This window comes from Mandrillus leucophaeus, unplaced genomic scaffold (assembly GCF_000951045.1).
Source record: "Mandrillus leucophaeus isolate KB7577 unplaced genomic scaffold, Mleu.le_1.0 Scaffold71, whole genome shotgun sequence".
Lineage (NCBI taxonomy): Eukaryota > Metazoa > Chordata > Mammalia > Primates > Cercopithecidae > Mandrillus > Mandrillus leucophaeus.
This window is the reverse complement of record NW_012107697.1, coordinates 1,362,954-1,382,666: the sequence shown is the minus strand read 5'-3', so window position 1 is coordinate 1,382,666 and position 19,713 is coordinate 1,362,954. Positions and strand designations below refer to the sequence as shown.

Genomic DNA, 19,713 nt, shown 5'->3' with positions numbered 1-19,713 from the left:
AAAAAAAAAAAAAGAAAAAAAAAATTGATGTAACACTCCCAAGGCCACATGATTTGACAATATATGAACTCTGGACTGCATAACTATAAATATAATCCATCTAGGAATGGATTACCTAGGTTCTATAAGCTCATATTCCCCCAGATACCTCACTAAAGTTTAATTTTCTTTCTTTTTTTTTCTTTTTGAGACAGACTCTAACTCTGTCACCCAGGCTGGAGTGCAGTGGTCCGATCTTGGCTCAGTACAACCTCCAACTCCTGAGTTCAAGCAATTCTCCTGCCTCAGCCTCCCAAGTAGCTTTGACTACAGGGGCATGCCACCTTGCCCAGCTAATTTTTTTGTGTTTTTAGTAGAGACAGGGTTTCACCATATTGGTTGGCCTGGCTGGTCTTAAACTCCTGACCTCAGGTGATCCACCTGCCTCGGCTTCCCAAAGTGCTGGGATTACAGGTGTAAGCCACAGCACCCAGCCAGCCTCACTAAAGTTTAAAAGCAATGTTAATACACCTCTAACACAGAACTCTCTTGTGTTGTTATGATGAATGTGTGGAGTAATACACTCAGTAGCTGCTTTGTTCTACTCACTGTCTCATGCTGTTAATGAGCATTTTAAATTTATTTTTATTTTATGAAAACAACATTTATATAAGTTTGCTGGCATCGATGGTGAAAGGCTTTCATTTTAAAATTATTTGGCTTTTTCCATTAAAGGGAGAGGGCACAGTTACAACTGCCACCCTTCTTTTTGACACTAGCAAATAGCTAATGTTCTTTATATTTTTATTAAGTAAACAATATTATTTCATTTATAAATATTGCTTTTGGTATTATTAATAGATATAGAAACAGTAATGGTGTCTGTTGTGGATCAGGTATCCATTTCATAAGTGTAACTGTATTAGGACTGCAACTGCACATATGCAATTCCAGCAGACATACGGTTTGTGTTATGAAGCATATTTAGAGATGTAACCTTGGTATAATGTCCTGGCGCAGAGGAAACAGCAGATGAAAAAGCAGATGATCATGCCACTGCACTCCAGCTTGGGCAACAGAGTGAGACCTCATCTCAAAAACAAACAAAAAGAATGTTGTCTCTAGATAAGCAATATTCTTTTTCTAAGAGACAGGTTTCACTTTGTTGCCCAGGTTGGAGTGCAGTGGCATGATTGCAGTCACTGTAACTTTGAATTTCTGAGCTCAAGCCGCTCCCACCTCAGCCTCCTGGGTAGCTGAGACTACAGGCATATGCCACTGTGTTTGGTTAATTTTTAAATTTCTTGTGGAGACAGGGTCCTACTGTGTTGCCCAGACTGATCTTGAACTCCTGGCCTCAAGTGATCCTCCTGCCTTGGCCTCCCAACTTGCTAGATTACAGGTATGAGCCACTGCACTAGCCCCAGATAAGTGACATTCTTATGATCACAACTGTTGGTCCCCTAAGACTTTGGCTTAAGTATATAACACAACTCTACAAGATAAGAACTTAAGCCATATAAGGCAATGGCAAACTCTTTTTTCTTTTTTTTCTTGAGATGGAGTCTCGCTCTGTGGCCCAGGCTGGACTGCAGTGGCACGATCTTGGCTCACTGCAAGCTCCACCTCCTGGGTTCACGCCATTCTCCTGCCTCAGCCTCCTGGGTAGCTGGGACTATAGGTGCCCGCCACCACGCTCGGCTAATTTTTTGTATTTTTTAGTAGAGATGGGGTTTCACCATGTTAGCCAGGATGGTCTCGACCTCCTGACCTCGTGATCTGCCCGCCTCGGCCTCCCAAAGTGCTGGGATTACAGGCATGATCCACCGCACCTGGCGGGCAAACTCTTTTTTCTACAGACCACTAATTTTCCTTAATAATTTTTTCCTGGAAGTTCTAGATTGCTGTGAATTCTTAGGTTAAACAAAAAGACACTGAAAAACATACTACCTACTCAAGTATATTTTCACATAAAGTTCCTTTTAATATGTACGCTGAATGTTCAACTCTCATTCACCAGAGGGATTACAATGAGATTAATATTGTGTTGATAATGAGAACACAAAGATGCATTATGTGTGGGCCCCTGTCTATTCTTAAGGAGCTCACAGCAGAGGAAGGCAGAGATGTATACAAACCATACAATGTGCAGTGTCCAAATTAAGGTATAATATACAGTACTATGGGAACTCTTAAGAAGGAACAATCTGTTTTGCTTGTGGGAGACTCATTTATTCATTCAATAAATATTTACTGTATGCCTAAAATATCCCAGGCACTCTTTCCATCTTTCCACTGTGCCAGACAGGACCTTGGGAACATAGAGGTGAGCAAGACAGGTAAGGTACCTGTATTCATAGAGCTTTTACTTCATGGAAGAGACAGACAATAAACACATCAAAGATATTCCCACTTCAGGACTTTTTCATCTGCTGTTTCCTCTGTGTCAGGACTTTAGAAAACACAGTTAATTTAATTCAATTTTTTTTTAAGAGATGGGTTGCACTATGTTGCCCAGCTAGTGCGTGGCTATTCACAGGTATGATCTTGGCACATTATAAGTTCAAACTCTCCTTCCTCAGCCTCCTAGCTTGCCTTTAGGACTTCCGCTTTATGTATTTGCAATGATTGGCTTCTTCTCATCATCACACAGGTCTAAGCTCAAATGTCACCTCATCAAGAGATTCCAGATTTCCTGCCACCAACTACCCACCTCTGTGTCACTCTCTATTTCATTTCCCCATGGTATCTTCTTCGTGGTACTTACATATACATATACACCACTAGAATATAAGGTCATGAGGGTAAGGACAAGGTGGCAGCACTGGAAATGGAGAATAATGGACAGGTTTTGGATTGGGGAACACAAGGGTCATTGTGGTTAACCTCCAAGTTAAACCTTCTACCCCAGATGATTAGTCTAAGACAATCCTGGGAATCCCAGTCCCTTTGCCAGAGACTGACTTAGAAATGGACATGGGGCTGGGTGCAGCGGCTTACGCCTGTAATCTCAGCACTTTGGAAGGCCGAGGTGGGTGGATTACCTGAGGTCAGGAGTTCGAGACCATCCTGGCCAACATGGTGAAACCCCGTCTCTACTAAAATGCAAAAATTAGCCGGGTGTGCTGGCATGCACCTGTAGTCCCAGCTACTCAGGAGGCTGAGGCAGGAGAATCGCTTGAACCTGGGAGGCGGAGGTTGTAGTGAGCCAAGATTGTGCCACGATACTCCAGCCTGGGCAACAGAGCAAGACTCTGCCTCAAAAAAAAAAAAAAAAAGAAAAAGAAATGGACATGGCACCAAATTCTGGTCTGTGAGATGTCCATTTGTTCCTAAGAAAGAGCCTCTCCTGTTCCTCTGAACACTGCGGTGACTGAATGTTATTGTGGGAACTGCTGCAGCCATTTGCTATCAGCTTGAAGATGAAGTTTTACTATAGATCGTAAAGTGGAAAGAAGAAAGAATCTAGGTATTTGATGACATTGCAAGCTCCTGTACTAATCAATCTGACGTCTGTCCTACCTCTGGACTTTCTGTTATATAAGATGATAAATTATTTCACTCTTTAAATCAGTTAAGAGTTGGGATTTCCGTAGGCACAGGAAGAATGATCAAAAAAGGTTAAAGAAAAGAGCTGACCTTGAGCAAAGTCTTAAAGGATTAATAGGAGTTTGTTGTGTAAACCAGGGAATTTGGAGAGAAGAGAGTAGATGGAGGAAGTAGGTCCTGGTGGAGGGAACTGCATGAACCATGTTATGCTGATGTGAAAGCACATGTAGGGTATAAAGAATTGCTTGGGGACGCATGTTACAAATTCAGCTTTCTCAGCTCCAAGCCCAGAGATTCTGATTCACACCTACAAACTACACTTTAAGACACATGGATGGGCCGGGTGCAGTGGCTCACGCCTGTGATCCCAGCACTTTGGAAGGCCAAGGTGGGCAGATCACGTGAGGTCAGGAGTTCGAGACCAGCCTGACCAACACGGAGAAACCCTGTCTCTACTAAAAAAACAAAATTAGCCAGGCGTGGTGGCACATGCCTGTAATCCCAGCTACTCAGGAGGCTAAGGCAGGAGAATCACTTGAACTCGGGAGGTGGAGGTTGCAATGAACTGAGATCACGCCATTGCATTCCAGGCTGGGCAACAAAAGGGAAACTCTGTCTCAAAAAAAATAATAATATAAAAATTAGCTGGGTGTGGTGGCATGTGCCTGTAGTCCCAGCTACTCAGGAGGCTGAAGCAGGAGAATCACATGAACCTGGAAGATGGAGACTGCAGTGAGCTGAGATCGCGCCACTGCACTCCAGCCTGGGTAACAGAGTAAGACTCCATCTTCGGGGGGGAAAAAGACAAATGGATGGATCTGGAACAGTAAATAGTGTAGTGTGGCTGCAGAAAAGAATGTGGAGCAGTGAGGGAAGCGGGGAAAGCTGAGACTGAACAGATGAATCTGGTTGAAGAGGACCTCGCCATGTAAGGATCCATAGACTGGAAACCTCAAAGAGCAGGGCTGGGTTGCTACTCAGCGACTGTATCCTGTGTTTAACATGGTACCAGGCATTTTACGAGTGGTCAGTAAATATTTACTAATAACAAATACGTAAGGGTTGAAGATTGTACTCTGTAACTAGTAGGCAATAGTAAGATTTTGAGGCACCTCTGGAGACTCGGAGGGTACAAGGAGGCGAGATAGGAGACTCAGTTATAGGGCTTTTTAACATTGCAGGTGAGAGAATAACAAGGGCTATGTCAGAGAAAAAGAAAGGGATGTGACTCGTATTTTTGGAGTAGAATTGTAAAAATTATGAGCAGGATTATCTTTTTTTTTTTTTTTTTTTGAGACAGGGTCTTGTTCTGTCACCCAGGCTGGAGTACAGTGACATAATCTTGGCTCACTGTAGGCTTGACCTCCCAGGCTCAATGAGATCCTCCCACATCAGCCTCCCAAGTAGCTGGAACCACAGGCATGTGCCATCATGCCTGCCTAATTTAAAAACTGATTTTTTTTTTTTTTTTTGAGACAGAGTCTTGCTCTGTCGCCCAGGCTGGAGTGCAGTGGCACAATCTCGGCTCACTGCAAGCTCCGCCTCCTGGGTTCACACCATTCTCCTGCCCCAGCCTCCCCAGTAGCTGGGACTACAGGTGCCCGCCACCACACCCGGCTAATTTTTTTGTATTTTTAGTAGAGAGGGGGTTTCACCATGTTAGCCAGGATGGTCTCGATATCCTGACCTCGTGATTTGCCCGCCTCGGCCTCCCAGAGTGCTGGGATTACAGGCGTGAGCCACCGTGCCCAGCTATATTTTTATTTTTTGTAGAGATGTAGTCTCTCTATGTTGCCCAGGCTGGTATTGAACTCCTGGCCTCAAACAATCCTCCTGCCTGGGCCACCCAAAGTGTTGGGATTACAGGTGTGAGCCACAGCATCCAGCTGATTAAAATCTTTAGTGTTTGCTCAAAACAAGTGTATTAATAAGTTTGTATGCTACCTAATTTAATATGAAGTCTAATACCAATGGTAAATGATTTCAACTTTAAGAAAAGATAACATTTCACACTACCATGTCTTAAAAAAAAAAACAAAAACAGGTAAGTGTTGGCAAAGGTGGAAGAAATGGGAACACCTGTACATTGCAGGTGGGAATGTAAAATGGTATAGCCACTTTGGAAGAAAAACAACAACCTGGCAGTACTTCAAAAAGTTAAAGAGTTACCCTATGACCCAGCAATTCCACTCTGAGGTATGTACCGAAGAAAAATAAAAACATGTCTACACAATAACTTGAACATGAATATTTGTGGCAACATTATTTGCAGCAGAAAGTAGAAAAAACCCAAATGTCCATTGACTAATAAATGGATAAGCAACATATGGTATATCTACACAACGGAATCTTTGGCAATAAAAAGGAATGAAGTACTGATGTGGAAGGCAAGATGTAACAGAAGGAAAGAACCTGGAAAGTATTGTGTTGAGTGAAGAAGACAGTCACAAAAGGCTACATATTGTCTGATTTCATTTATATGAAATGTCCACAATAATCAAATCCATAGAGACAGAAAGTAGATTTGTGGTTGCCAGGGGCTGAAGAATGACTCCTAATGAATAGGGGGTTTCTTTTAGGGATGATGAGAATGTTCTGGAATTATAGAGTAGTGGTGGTCGTACAACTCTGAATATATTAAAAACCACTGAATTGTATGCTTTAGATGGGTGAACGGTGTGGCATATGAATTAAATCTCAATAAAGCTGTGAAAAAAAGTTCTTTTAACTGATTTTTTTTTCCCACAAAATCAACTCTGCCTTAGGCAAACAATTTAGCAGAATATTCTGAGACAGGAGTGGAGTAACACCTCCAGCCATTACCTGCAAATGAGAGCTGCTTTAGGCGGGCATTTGATCGAGCTTCCTGGACTTTATCTGTCAATGACTTCCAGGCATCTGAAAGAAAATAAAGAAAACTGTAAGCCAGAAAATATACACATAAACCCTTCTGAATACCAATGATGTGCGCAAGCACTGTGCTTAGAATCCCTAGAGTGTGAACACTTGACCTCCTAGAACAGTGTTTTGTTATTTTGCTTAGAGTTTAAATCAGTTCATTACATGTGAAAGGAGCTGGAAAGGTGCACTCCCCAGCAGGGTTTCTTTCTGTTGGAGGACACAGAAGCACTAAGGAAAGTCAGACCTTCCGAAATCACATCTGAATCCCCAACGCATTCACAACCCTTGATGGAAGTATAGGTCTCACATCTGAATGTTTGGTACTATTATGTTCCCTGTACCCCTAATCAAAACAGCACTAGTAATGATTTAGGTCAGGCGCGGTGGCTCACACCTGTAATCCCAGCACTTTGGGAGGCCGAGGTGGGCGGATCACGAGGTCAGGAGATGGAGACCATCTTGGCTAACATGGGGAAACCCATCTCTACTAAAAATACAAAGAGAGGCCGGGCGCGGTGGCTCAAGCCTGTAATCCCAGCACTTCGGGAGGCTGAGACGGGTGGATCACGAGGTCAGGAGATCGAGACCATCCTGGCTAACACGGTGAAACCCCATCTCTACTAAAAAATACAAAAAACTAGCCGGGCGAGGTGGCGGGCGCCTCTAGTCCCAGCTACACGGGAGGCTGAGGCAGGAGAATGGCGTGAACCTGGGAGGCAGAGCTTGCAGTGAGCTGAGATCCGGCCACTGCACTCCAGCCTGGGCGAGAGCGAGACTGCGTCTCAAAAAAAAAAAAAAAAAAAAAACAACAACAACAAAGAGAAATTAGCCAGGCGTGGTGGCGGGCGCCTGTAGTCCCAGCTGCTCCAGAGGCTGAGGCAGGAGAATGGCGTGAACCCGGGAGGCGGAGCTTGCAGTGAGCGAGATCGACCCACTGCACTCCAGCCTGGTGACAGAGCGAGACTCCATCTCAAAAAAGAAAAGATTTAACCAGGACTGTGGGAAGATCATAACCTCTCTGTTCCTTAAAGTTAAGAGCAGAACTTGAAAATCCTTACAGTTCCTTCCAGCTCTAACCCAAGATTCTGTGATCTCTTCCAGTTTTCTAGGCATTTCCACATGGATTTCTTACATCACTCCACATCAATGTCTCCTGTGGAACTTCCATACTCCTTATCTTTGTTCTCCATGCATTATCTTTTGTTTTAGTCACCGAGGCCTGAATCTTTAGGGTCATCTTTGACTCTCCCCTCTCCATATTCAACCAAGTGTGTTCATTCTCCTTTCTTTTCCCACCAAATGTGGGTTTTATTACCAGACATCTCTACTCTAGCAATACTCTCATTAGTGAACTCTCATCTTTGAGCATCTCCAGTTCAAGCTGTCTTATATAGAGAGCTTATCACATTATGTTTCCTGAAATTCTGCTTCTATTCACTCCCTCAAGTTTTCAAAGGCCTCATGGTTTGGCACTGAAGGCCCTCTAAAACTTGTCCCAATCCACCTTCCCAATTTTCTTTCTGATTTGTTTTATACGACCACCAGAGCAGGCGCCAGAGAAAAGGCAAGTAGGCAAAGTAAAAAAGAACTTTATTAGCTAGCCAATGTGAAAGAAGATAGGGCGAAGTTCACCGGTCTCCGGCGTTCTCGGGCGAAGTTCCTGGGTCCGCGTATGAAAAGGGGCCGAGGAAGTTCGCGCCGCGTGTCTGCCCGGAGCGGCTTTTATATCTCGGGCCTGGGAGTGGGAGGGCAGTAGGCCGGCCATGGGCGGGTTGGGGGCCGTGCGGTAGGCGGGGCCAGGAAGGTTTCGGTTTCCCCAGTCAGACGTCAGGTTGCGCCTGCGCAGTTGACCTGTGGGTTTCCCGGGCGCGGGAAAGTTGGTGATGAAGAACCCGGAACTACGCCATCTTAGTCCCTTTTGTTCGTTTTCCTCCTCCCTCCGTCCAGACACTTTCACTACCACCCGACATGGATTTCAACGCCATCTCACCTGACACTACTCTAAACCCACCAAATGCAATCATGCCTTTCTAACTTTGCTTACCTTCCTTCTTCTTCCTAGAGAGCCCTGCATTCTTCTTTGCCTAACCAAAATTCCATTTTCTCCTTTAACAGAATCTTCTATTAATCTTCATGGGTTTTTGATAACCCTAACTCACCCATGGTGACCTTTCTCTCCTTGAACTCTTCTAGTACTTACAGCCTAGAGAACATTTACTGGTCCTTCAAAGGCGGATGAATACCTACATGCTTGCGATACAAAGATGCATAAGAAAATAAAATTCCAGCCCTTATGGAGAGTTCGCTGTTGAATGAGTGATAAAAGTAAACAAACATGTACAAAACAAATTTTAAGCTATGAGAGAACATGATGTAAGATTCAAAAGGAGGGAGAAGGAGGGCTTAGCTACCTCAGAAGGTCAGGAAAGACCGTCTGAGCTGGATCTTGAAGGGTGAGCTGGAGCTCACCAGGTGACTGAGGGCAGGGAGAGAACTCCAGGCAGAGGAGAAAGCATGTGTGAAGGCACACAAGGGAGAGAGAAGGGCACAGAAGGCGCATGAGGGAATGGCAAAAGACAAGGCTGGTGGGGGGAAGCAGGGTTCTCATGGGCTCCGCTAAGGTGTGTGCAATGTTGAAAACATAATCTGTATCATTAATTTTTCATGTAAAATATGACTATTTCTCCAACAAGACAAACTTCTCAAGGACAAGGAAAACGTATGATGCCTCCAGGTATCCCCCATACTTCCTAGCATAAAACATCCACCTAAATGGTGCTAATACTCAGAAAATGAAGCTCTAGCTGAAACAGGGCTTCTGCTGATGAGTCAATCTGATTTAATCCACTCACCTTCAATACTTTCTGCACAGATCTGAAAGCCATCATCACTGGAAATTTCAAAAACAAGTCCTTTCTTGGGTTTTTTCTCAGTAATACTTTCCTTCCGCTTTTGTTCTTGCTGAAGCCAAAGCATCAGTGGAGAGCTGAAATTACTTTCTTCTTCTTCCACTGTTTTAGGTTCTAATAGGGAGAAAATAGATAGGGGCCAAAGTGGTTGCAGCAACAAATGCTCACTGAGCACTGACTACCTGTAGAGTATTTTACATAAATGATCTCTAAGCCTAACCACATTCCACAGTTGGTTTATTATTCCCATTTACACGTAACAAATCCAAGACTCAAAGAGCTTGCCTAGGTCATTGCTAGAAAGTAGTGACTAAAACCAGAATTTTTTTCACATGAAGTTGTCTCTGTGGTAGAATTTCTGGTATGACAATCTGATAGTTTTTCAATAAGCAACTGTCCTCAAAGAGTTATAAGCCAGAACTCTCTAATCTTAAAGTGACCATTTGTTTCCTCATCAAATTCATTAGAACTGATGGAAAATGCTATGGCGATGTATCTGGTATTGTAACCAAAATCTGACTATCTAATAAAAATGGTTCTTAGTTTTCTTTAGTGACAACTAAAAAGTGAAGTCAGGTTATTACTAGCTATTTAAACCTCAGTGCTGGTAAAACCAGTATAGCAGAAGAGTATGGGTACTATCTTGAGTCCTTAGCTGACAGATGATCATAGAATATGTACTGGAAGAACACTGCACCAAGAGACAGGTGTGCCAAGTTTCAGTCTCCAATGTGGGCCAAATCACTTAACTTCTTTGGAGCTTAGATTTTTTTTTTTAAACATAGAAAATAAGTAGGTAAAGTGGGTCATTTTCATGGTCCTTTTAACGTTGATATTCTCGGATTCTAACCTGTTACCCACCCACATACCTGTACTTTCTTGCTCATTTGCTGGATTTTGGGTCACCTGAACTTCCGGAAGAACAGCCACTTGTCTAAATAAAAACCAAATGTAAGATATAGTATCAGTTAGTTCTTCAATTCGAAGAAAAACATCCATAATTTTCTATACAGCTCTGGTATACAAAATAACTGTTAGAAAATGAACCACAGGGGGCTTTCTGTAGAACTTGTGGAATGAATAGAACCACCACACCACTGTATGGTACATAATATAAAACTCTTTTGTGAGATTCTTTACCAAATACTGACTTTGTTTCTGTTTTTAAAGTTGTAAATTGTGCCCTTGAAATTCTTCTCATACTCTTAGTATTAGAAAAAAATGAAAGGACACTTGTCAGAAGCAATTCTAAAGTTACTTAAATAAGTTAGCTGGTTTAACTAAAAATAAAAAATAAGCTGCATGAGCTTATAAACTACCACCAATTTTCACTTTTTTTTTTTTTTTTTTTTTTGAGATACGGTCTCACTTTGTTGTCTAGGTTGGGAGTGCAGTGGCAATCACGGCTTGCTGCATCCTCCGATTCCCAGGCTCAAGCAATCCTCCTACCTTAGCTTGGACTGTGGATGTGCACCACCATGCCTGGCTAATTTTTAATTTTTGTAGAGACAGGGTCTCCCTATGTTGCCAAGGTTGGTTTCAAACTCCTGGGCTCAAGCAGTCCTCCTGCCTTGGTCTCCCAAAGTGTTGGGATTAGAGGCATGAGCCACTGTGTCCAGGCCCAATTTTCACTTTTTTAAACTAAATAAATTCTGGAAACAATCCAAATATATATCACTAGAGGACTCATTAAATTACCGTAGATCCACACAATAGAATTGGGGGCAGCGATTTAAAAAGTGAAGCACACCTATATATACTGGCATAGAAAGATGCACATAAGTGAAAAGCCAAATATAGAACAGTATGTGCAGTATTATTCCTTTTATGTAAAAAAGCATATACATATTCATATATATACCATGTTTATCTGTATATGCATAGAAACATCTGCATAGATAAAAACAAATTATTAGCAATGACCACCTCTAGGGAATAGATTGGGCGGGGGTGAGGGGGACAAACAGGAAACTATTATCCATTACTTAAATAATTCCTCTGTTCTATTTTTTTGTTTACTTTTTTACAAGCCTATATTATTCCCATTTAAAAAACTTTGGCAAAAAAACAAAAATGTGAATCAGGAAGAACTATTTTTTTACCTTTTTTTTTTTTTTTGAGATGGAGTCTCGCTCTGTCGCCCAGGCTGGAGTGCAGTGGCCGGATCTCAGCTCACTGCAAGCTCTGCCTCCTGGGTTCACGCCATCCTCCTGCCTCAGCCTCCCGACTAGCTGGGACTACAGGCGCCCACTACCATGCCCGGCTAATTATTTTTGTATTTTTAGTAAAGATGGGGTTTCACCATGTTAGCCAGGATGGTCTTGATCTGACCTCGTGAACTGCCCGCCTTGGCCTCCCAAAGTGCTACGATTACAGACGTGAGCCTGGCCTGGAAGAACTATTTTTTAAATGAGGTGGACAAAATTGAGAACTTAGTCTTTTTTTTTTTTTTTTTTGAGACAGAGTCTCTGCCCATCTCGGCCTCCCAAAGTGCTGGGATTACAGGCGTGAGCCACCACGCCCGGCCGAGAGCTTAGTCTTAAAGGACAAATTCTTCAGCTTACCCTGCAGGTTGCCCACATTCCTTCTGGGAGGACTGCTCTACATTAGCTGTATCCTGCTGCTCAGCCTCTGCTCCTGGAGTCCTGGAACACAGGCGTTTGTATCTTTTCAAGACAAACCACCAGTAAATATATACAGAACGTGGAGGTGAGTCGAAAGAAATGGCTCTATCAGGATCTGATAAAGTCTATAAGCCAGCAAAACTGACCTAAGGTCATAAAGGTTAGAATAATGGTTACTTTGAGGGGGCACTGACCTTATAAGAGAAGGCACCCTTGTGGGTTGCTAGAAATGTTCTGTATCTTGATCCAAGTGGTCGCTACATAGGTGCACTCCACCTAGGCTGGAGTGCAATGGCATGACCATGGCTCATTTAGCCTCTAACTCTTGGGCTCAAACAATCCTCCCACCTCAGCCTCCTGAATAGCTGGGGCTACAGGTGTGCAACACCACACCACACACACTCTACAAAAAAATTTTTTTTTGTAGAGACAGGGTCTTACTATTTTGCACAGGCTGATCTTGAACTCCTGAGCTCAAGCAATCCTTCTGCCTCAGCCTTCTAAAGTGCTGGGATTATAGACATGAGTCACTGTGCTTGGCTTTCAATGATAAAGTTTTAAAAAAAGGACTCTATGTGGATTTACCAGAGGGAGCTTTGCCCTCAAGATAAGAATAATCATTCTGTAGTATAAGCCTCAGTAAAAAAGAAACAGGAACAAACAGCAACACTGTTTGAAATCAGAGCAAAAAGTAATTAGATGTGGTTCTATCCAAGAGACAAACCGCCCATGGATGGAACTACATTTTGCTATATAAATCACCACTCAGAGAGAAAAAAATTCAAAACCCAGAAAACTCCCAAGTAACGCAACTTGAACAGAAGAGTGTCTCTCCCAGATGAGTACCACATCAACAGCCCCTAATTTACAGCATGAAATCCCACAGACCTAGCCTAGCTAGTATTTGGATCTCTCACCCTGTGCCTGAGGTCAGGGACGTTGCTTCTTGGTCTGGAATGTGTGCTTCAGAAGAACTGGTCCGCAAATGGGAAACTTTGTGCTTCTTGCCATTCCCTTTGTCTAGAGGCAGCTGAAACCGTTTGGTTTTTGGTTTGGGTTTAGTGGGACCCGGCACGGAAGGGCTTGCTGACCGCTGTCCAGAGGATGGAGAGGATGGAGAACCCCCAGGAGAGGTGGAGCTGGCTTGTACAGCTGAGGATAAAGCCTTGTTCTGCTCCAGCCCCACGCTTTTAGGAGCGTCTACCGTCTGGGTAAAGTTGGATACCTGGGGCCCTGAAGCAGAATCAAGATCACGCTGGGAAGAATGAATCCCAGTTTTGCTGGCAAGGAGCTGGTTCACATGCTGAAGCTGATAGTGTTCGTCTGCTTCCCCAGAAGGTGAAGCGGCTGTTACGCCTGTAGTCTGAGTGGAGGGGAGCACACAGATGCTAGATGCTGCTGTCATTGCAGCAGTAGAGGGGGTCTGTGATGTCCCCAGTTGTGGAAACATTCCTGAACTTGGTGGTAAAGCCACAGGCTGGTCCTGAATCCCCAGGCTCTGCTGGCTAGCTTTGATTAAAAGATTGCTTATTGAGCCAATATCTGGGGTACCAAGCAACCTCGGGTTGGTTAAGGTGACGTGTCCTGGAACTGATGCACTACTTGTAGGGGTTGTGGTAGTTTGCATGGATACAACATTCAAGACAGAGGAACTGGATGCCAAGCCAGACACAGACCCTGATGTGAGGTGGCTAGTATCCTGGCTTATTGTTGATGTGCCCGATGCTGTGGCAGCAGTTCCTCCCACACTCTGTGGTAACAGGGGTGCCGGTTCAAAATACATGATGCTAGATTTAGATCTTTTTATGATGTTGGGGACAGTTCGATGAGATGAAGTATTAAGTGACCCCAAATCTAACAGATTGGGATGATTAGGAAGCTGGGAGGGTGTGAAGTTAATCAATGTCATATTAGAAACCACATCGGAAGGGGCAATGTTTGAAGGGGTACTAGAGGGAGCAAGTTTTTTATTCTTTCGGGTCTGTAGACGAGATATGGGTCTTTTCTTGAGTCCAGAGGATGGAGTGGCTACTGTGGTACTGAGGTCTGTCCTCTGGCTGGATTCTGAAACCAAAAGTTGGGGATCTGGAGGAGGCTGAACCCCAATAAGCAGGCCTGAAGGAGGACTGCTGATGTTGGGTGGGAAACTACTTTGAGTAGCTGCAGGGAAGGAATGTAAGTGCTGGTGATGAGACATGGGTAGCAATCCTTTGCTAGCAGAAGGGAACAAAGATTGAGAAGTTGGCAAGCTTGGATTTAGTCCTGTGGTGAGGGTGAGACCACTTCCCATGGGCCCCAGTACTGAAGTATTTGTCTCCATCACACTGGGTGTAGAACTAACGGAAGAGGTCAATTGGATTTTTTGTGTCACTCCATTTGGAAGAGTTTGGAGAACATAAAGTGGCTGCATGTTCTGATTAACAACTATGAGTTTCTCAGTGGCTGGCTTCAGGTGGGGTGGAGTGGTTTGGACAGCTGCATTGGAAATCTGAGACGGGCCAGGACTATCAGTAGAATTGGGCACATACTTCTGGTTCTGGATAGGAACAGTTGGGGAAACAGGTACCTGAAGGCCAGGGGTGCTACTGTTTCTAGTTAAATCCTGATTGTTGCCATGACCTTGCTCTACTGAACCACAAGGAGGGCTAGAGATGTGGTCTGCATCCATGTGTCCTTGGATAAAATGATCAGGAGTCATGTGGCCTTCAGGAGTTGGATCTACTCCTGGGCTCAGCAGTGCTGGGTCACCTTCAGAGGACGCTACAGACTTTTCTGTGATGGTTACTCTCTTCTCCCCTGAGTCTGAGATTACAGCTAGTCTACTGGGATTCTGGCTGGGGACAGTGGGACTCCGGGTGGTCAAGACAGACAGATCAGATGGTAGCTCTAGAGGCAACTCAAACTGTTCCTCTGCTGAGATAGAGGAAGAGACACTACTATCCACAGGTTCTGTTGTAGGCAGCTGCTGAGAAAATACTTCAAAAAGACCCATGTCTTTTTCACGATTACTGTCAAGACCCAAACCTTCACCAAGATTCAGGAGTTCTGATGAAGATGACTCTGGGCTCTCACCCAAAGCCTGCATGGATGGAGTATTCTTTAGTACAAAGTCCATAATGTCTGAAGGCAGGATATTCCCACAGTCATCACTGTTGTTATTGTCTGAATCTGATTTCAGGAGCTCAGTATTATAGGTATCCAGTAAATTTTTGTCTGAGGGGGTACTTGTGTGGACTCTGCGGCTTGACTCCAATGAGCTGAGCTGAGCTTCCAAGGAGTCCTGTCCCTGTGTTTTAACTCTGCTTACAGAATGGCAGTTATCCATCTTTGGCTCATTTTTGTGGCCAACAGAACTCTTGATGACATGTTCTTTCTCCCCAGCATCTTCAGGTCGATCAATCTTTAAGTTCTCTGTTCCATTTTCCTTACCGTTTCTTTTTGGAATCTGGCTGCTTTTCCTTGTTGTGGCTGTGACACTAGTATCACTCTCTGTCCCATCATCAACACCATCCAACTGTGAGATTTTCGGAAGATCACACTGTTCCTCCTCCCGAAATAAATTATGGGATGCTAGTCGTTCCTCTCCACCTGAAGAAATCACTGTTCTAGTGAAGTTGTAATAGTATAAGTCGTCTTCATCCGAAGTGCTTAAGTCATCGGCCCCATCCACCTGTCCTTCAGCCGATCTCTTGCCTCGCTTCTTCCCAGTTGAGCTGCTATAGAATGGAATGTCTTCTTCACCATAGGATCTTACTCCATAGAGTGGGGTAAGCCCAAAGAACATGTTAGAACGTGCACGGGCACTGCGACGGGGATACCTCCTTTTAAAAGAGCCATCCTCCTGAGGTTTGGGGCCATCTGGAAGCATTAGGTTTCTGTCCTGTACTGGAAGATTCTGATAGTTGTTACTTTGAGAATCCTGGCATGAGGTATTATTGGGGCTTGGTTGGGCCACTGGACCATCTGCTGGATTTTCAGAGGCTGAAATTGGTTCTGGGGGAGATGTTGATTCTATTTGCAATGGGGAAGCAGGACTACTTTCTTTCAGGGTGTTTTTGGATTGACTCTCATTTTCCATTTTTAGAGGTGTCAGTGTCACTTTGACTGTGCGTTTCCGTGGTGCCTGTAATTCCTTGGCAGATCCTTCTACTTGCATGGGTGGAGCTTTGGGGACTCCTGGCATAGAAAGGCCTTTATCACCAATCTTATCAGAAGAAACATTGTTACATGGTCTTTGGCCCATATACTCAGGCGTCAAAACCTCATCCATAAACTCTGGCTTCAAGTTTCCTTCCTCACCAGTTGTCACCTGACCAGGTTCCAAAAAAGATTTACTGGAATGCTTTTCTTTGAAAGTTTCTTTACAAGACTTTTTTCCTTTCTGTCTCCTATCTCTGGAACTAGATCCCATATGCTCATTGATAATGGATGATCTGTTGCTCATTCCAGATAGCTTCAAGGTTTTGACTTCAGTATCTTCATCTGGAGAGGGGTTTGCTGATTGGGTAGAATCTGTGTGTTGGTCTCGATCATTCCTTTGCCCTCTCAAATGGAGGTGTGGAAAGGAGAGGGCCTCTTTAGAAGAAAACGACACCGAAGAGGGTTCAGCAAAGGAGCCAATTTTACTAACATTCAGTTCCCTAGATGTTGTGTTATGAACCTGTGGGGTCAGTTTAGGAATTCCAGGGTAAGCCACATTATGTGCAGATCCCTCTGAGCTCTTGGAACTCAGCACTTTGGTCTTCTCTCCCTTTAAAGAGGAGCTCTTGGAGGCCAAGTCTGAAGCACTGGACTGCTTCATTTCTGAAGATGAAGATCCATCCAAGTGACTGTTTTTATTGCCTACAGTAACCACTGTCCTTTGCAAATTTGAAGAGGTGGAAGTGTTTTGCCCTAAACTAGTACTTGAATTCAGTGGCCCTAAGACATGATCAACTGCTTTGGCACTTGATTCAAGATCAGTAGCGGTCCCAATGGTGGAGACTGAGGAAACATTATTCCTAGAGTAAGTATTTCCAGTTCTCATTGGAGACATTATCCGGAGTTTGGACCGCTGAGGTGATAAGGAAGAGGTACTGTGACGCCTGGAGCCAATACTTCGAAGTCCAGAGGAGAGTAAAGGATCACCTACTGTGACTATTTCATGAGTGGTTGGGGTAGGACTTCCTAAACAAGAGAGAAAAAGTAATAAATGCTATTGTAGATAGAACAAATGTGTAGAAGTCACTGGTTTCAATGATTTGACTATATATATACACATATATATATATATATATATATATTTATAGATAACTGGAAATCTACATTTTCTATTTATTTATTTATTATTTATTTTTTTGAGACAATGTCTCACTCTGTCACCCAGGCTGGAGTTCAGTGGTATGATCTTGACTTACTGCAACCTCCATCTCCTGGGTTCCAGCGATTCTCCTGCCTCGGCCTCCCGGGTAGCTGGGATTACAAGCATGTGCCACCACACGCGGCTAATTTTTGTATTTTTAGTAGAGACAAGGTTTCACCATGTTGGCCATGCTGGTCTTGAACTCCTGACCTCAGGTGATCCACCTGCCCTGGCCTCCCAGAATGCTAGGATTACAGGGGTGAGCCACCGCACCCAACCGGAATCTACATTTTCAATCAGTAAAAGTCACCGAGATAAAGCTGCCTGAAAGAATTACAAATTAATCTTTGGGCTGATCTTCTTAGGTCAAGTAGGTCAATAAAGTCTTTTACCTGCAGAAGGCAATGGCCGACAGCCAGGGGATCTCTGTGTCGGAGAATAACTGGGTGTTCGAATCCTGGGGACCTTTGAGATGACATGATAGTAACAGGAGCCAGAGGTTTGCGAATGAGGAGGTCGGTCTGGTGATGGAGGACTTATAATTTCAGCTGTGTTTTGATTATCTTTTGATGAACTTTCTGTGGCAGGAAATAAAAACTCTTAACTGAAAAAGCCCAATTAAAATATCAAACTAATTAACCAATAGAAAGTCAGCTATCAGGTAAATGTAAAACTAGAAGCAAATGAGACCTCCCAAGTAAATGACTTTTCCCCCAGCTTTCAATCATAGTACTCCCTGAATCAAATTCAAGTTCCAACCCATCTTTCTTTTTTTTTTGAGACACAGACTCATTCTGTCACCCAGGTCGGAGTGCAGTGGCGTGATCTTGGCTGACTGCAACCTCTGCCTCCCGGGTTCAAGTCATTCTTGTGCCTCTGCCTCCCGAGTGGCTGGAATTACTGGGATTCCAGGTGCCTGCCACCATGCCTGGCTATTTTTTTTGCCTTTTTAGTAGAGACAGGGTTTCACCATGTTGGCCAGGCTGTTCTTGAACTCCTGGCCTCAAGTGCTTCACCTGCCTCAGCCTCCCAAAGTGCTGGGATTACAGGCATGAACCACTGTGCCCAGCCTCAAGTCCCGTCTTGATTCAAGACTAACCTGTAAAAGATGTTGGACTATGGGCAATGGTCCTGTTTTCATCATGTTCAACAGTGCTGTTGATATCCGGCTCTACGACTGGAGGACGGCACTCCACTATCTTACACGTATATACACAGCGCTTGCGAGCATCTGTGGTGCTCCAGTATACCCTGGAACACCTGGGTAAACAGATTTGGGAAAATCATCATAAGGGAGAGGACAGAAACAGAAACTAGTATTTTTCAAAACCTCTCTTCATCCTAGGTTCCCTGGTCCTTTTAATTACAGAATTTAGCTTTATTTCATGGGTTCTTAGTACAGATTCCCCTAGTTAGGTTGTTCCAAGCTTTTTGAAGTCCTTGGTTTTTCTTAGCCTCTCAGAAAATAGCCTAAGATCTTTTTTCCTTATACCATAAGCAGGCACCAAATATAGTAAAATATCCTAAAAGCAAGAGAAAGAAAAATATTAACTACTACAAAAATTAGTTTTGGCCTTCAGGACAGAACTACCGCCTTACAATGTATACAAAGTATGGTCCGAAAAGAAAACAAAGGGCAAACCTGTGGTGTTTCCTTTGGGAGAAAAGCCCCATGAGACAAGAGAAATGTAACTGCTTCAAATTTGCTGAATGCTAGTGGAGTCTGGTTTGTGTGAAAAGCTGCCAGCTAAATGTGGAGCACAGACTGTGTCATCGGAATAGGAATAGAGTAAGTTGGAGCATATATTGCAGAATGAGACTCCAACGCGACAGCGGTAGAAGGGGAATTTTGAACTTGTATTGTTAGCTTGTTAGACATTTTAACAACTTGCTTCATATAGGTAAGATTATAAATTCTTTTTTTTTTTTTTTTCTTTTTTTTGAGACGGAGTCTTGCTCTGTCGCCCAGGCTGGAGTGCAGTGGCCGGATCTTGGCTCACTGCAAGCTCCGCCTCCCAGATTCTCGCCACTCTCCTGCCTCAGCCTCCCGAGTAGCTGGGACTACAGGCGCCAGCCACCACGCCCGGCTAATTTTTTGTATTTTTAATAGAGACAGGGTTTCACCGTGTTTGCCAGGATGGTCTCGATCTCCTGACCTCGTGATCCGCCTGCCTCGGCCTCCCAAAGTGCTGGGATTACAGGCTTGAGCCACCGTGCCCGGCCTAAGATTATAAATTCTTATTGAAAATTTTGATCATTATTGTGGGGATTTATAGTTTTAGAAGGACTTATAAAATGTAAAGTTGGGAACAGGACATGAGCTGTTTTATCCATGAAAACAATCTCCACTCCTGAATGGAGATAAATGTAATTTGGAGGAATCTTTTTTTTTTTTTTTTTTTTTTGAGGG

General features: G+C 43.7%; 1 protein-coding gene across 1 annotated transcript in view; it reads right to left on the bottom strand.

The window, feature by feature from the left end:
• The window catches only part of KMT2A (lysine (K)-specific methyltransferase 2A), a 97,809-nt gene that overhangs the window by 7,907 nt on the left and 70,189 nt on the right, over positions 1-19,713 (bottom strand). The window contains exons 29-35 of the mRNA XM_011965003.1: positions 18,403-18,563; positions 17,696-17,881; positions 12,880-17,128; positions 11,903-11,983; positions 10,208-10,272; positions 9,282-9,452; positions 6,352-6,426 (exon numbers count right to left, since the gene is read on the bottom strand). Of these exons, the coding sequence (XP_011820393.1) occupies positions 6,352-6,426; positions 9,282-9,452; positions 10,208-10,272; positions 11,903-11,983; positions 12,880-17,128; positions 17,696-17,881; positions 18,403-18,563 (4,988 nt within the window). The remainder of the gene's footprint in view (positions 1-6,351; positions 6,427-9,281; positions 9,453-10,207; positions 10,273-11,902; positions 11,984-12,879; positions 17,129-17,695; positions 17,882-18,402; positions 18,564-19,713) is intronic.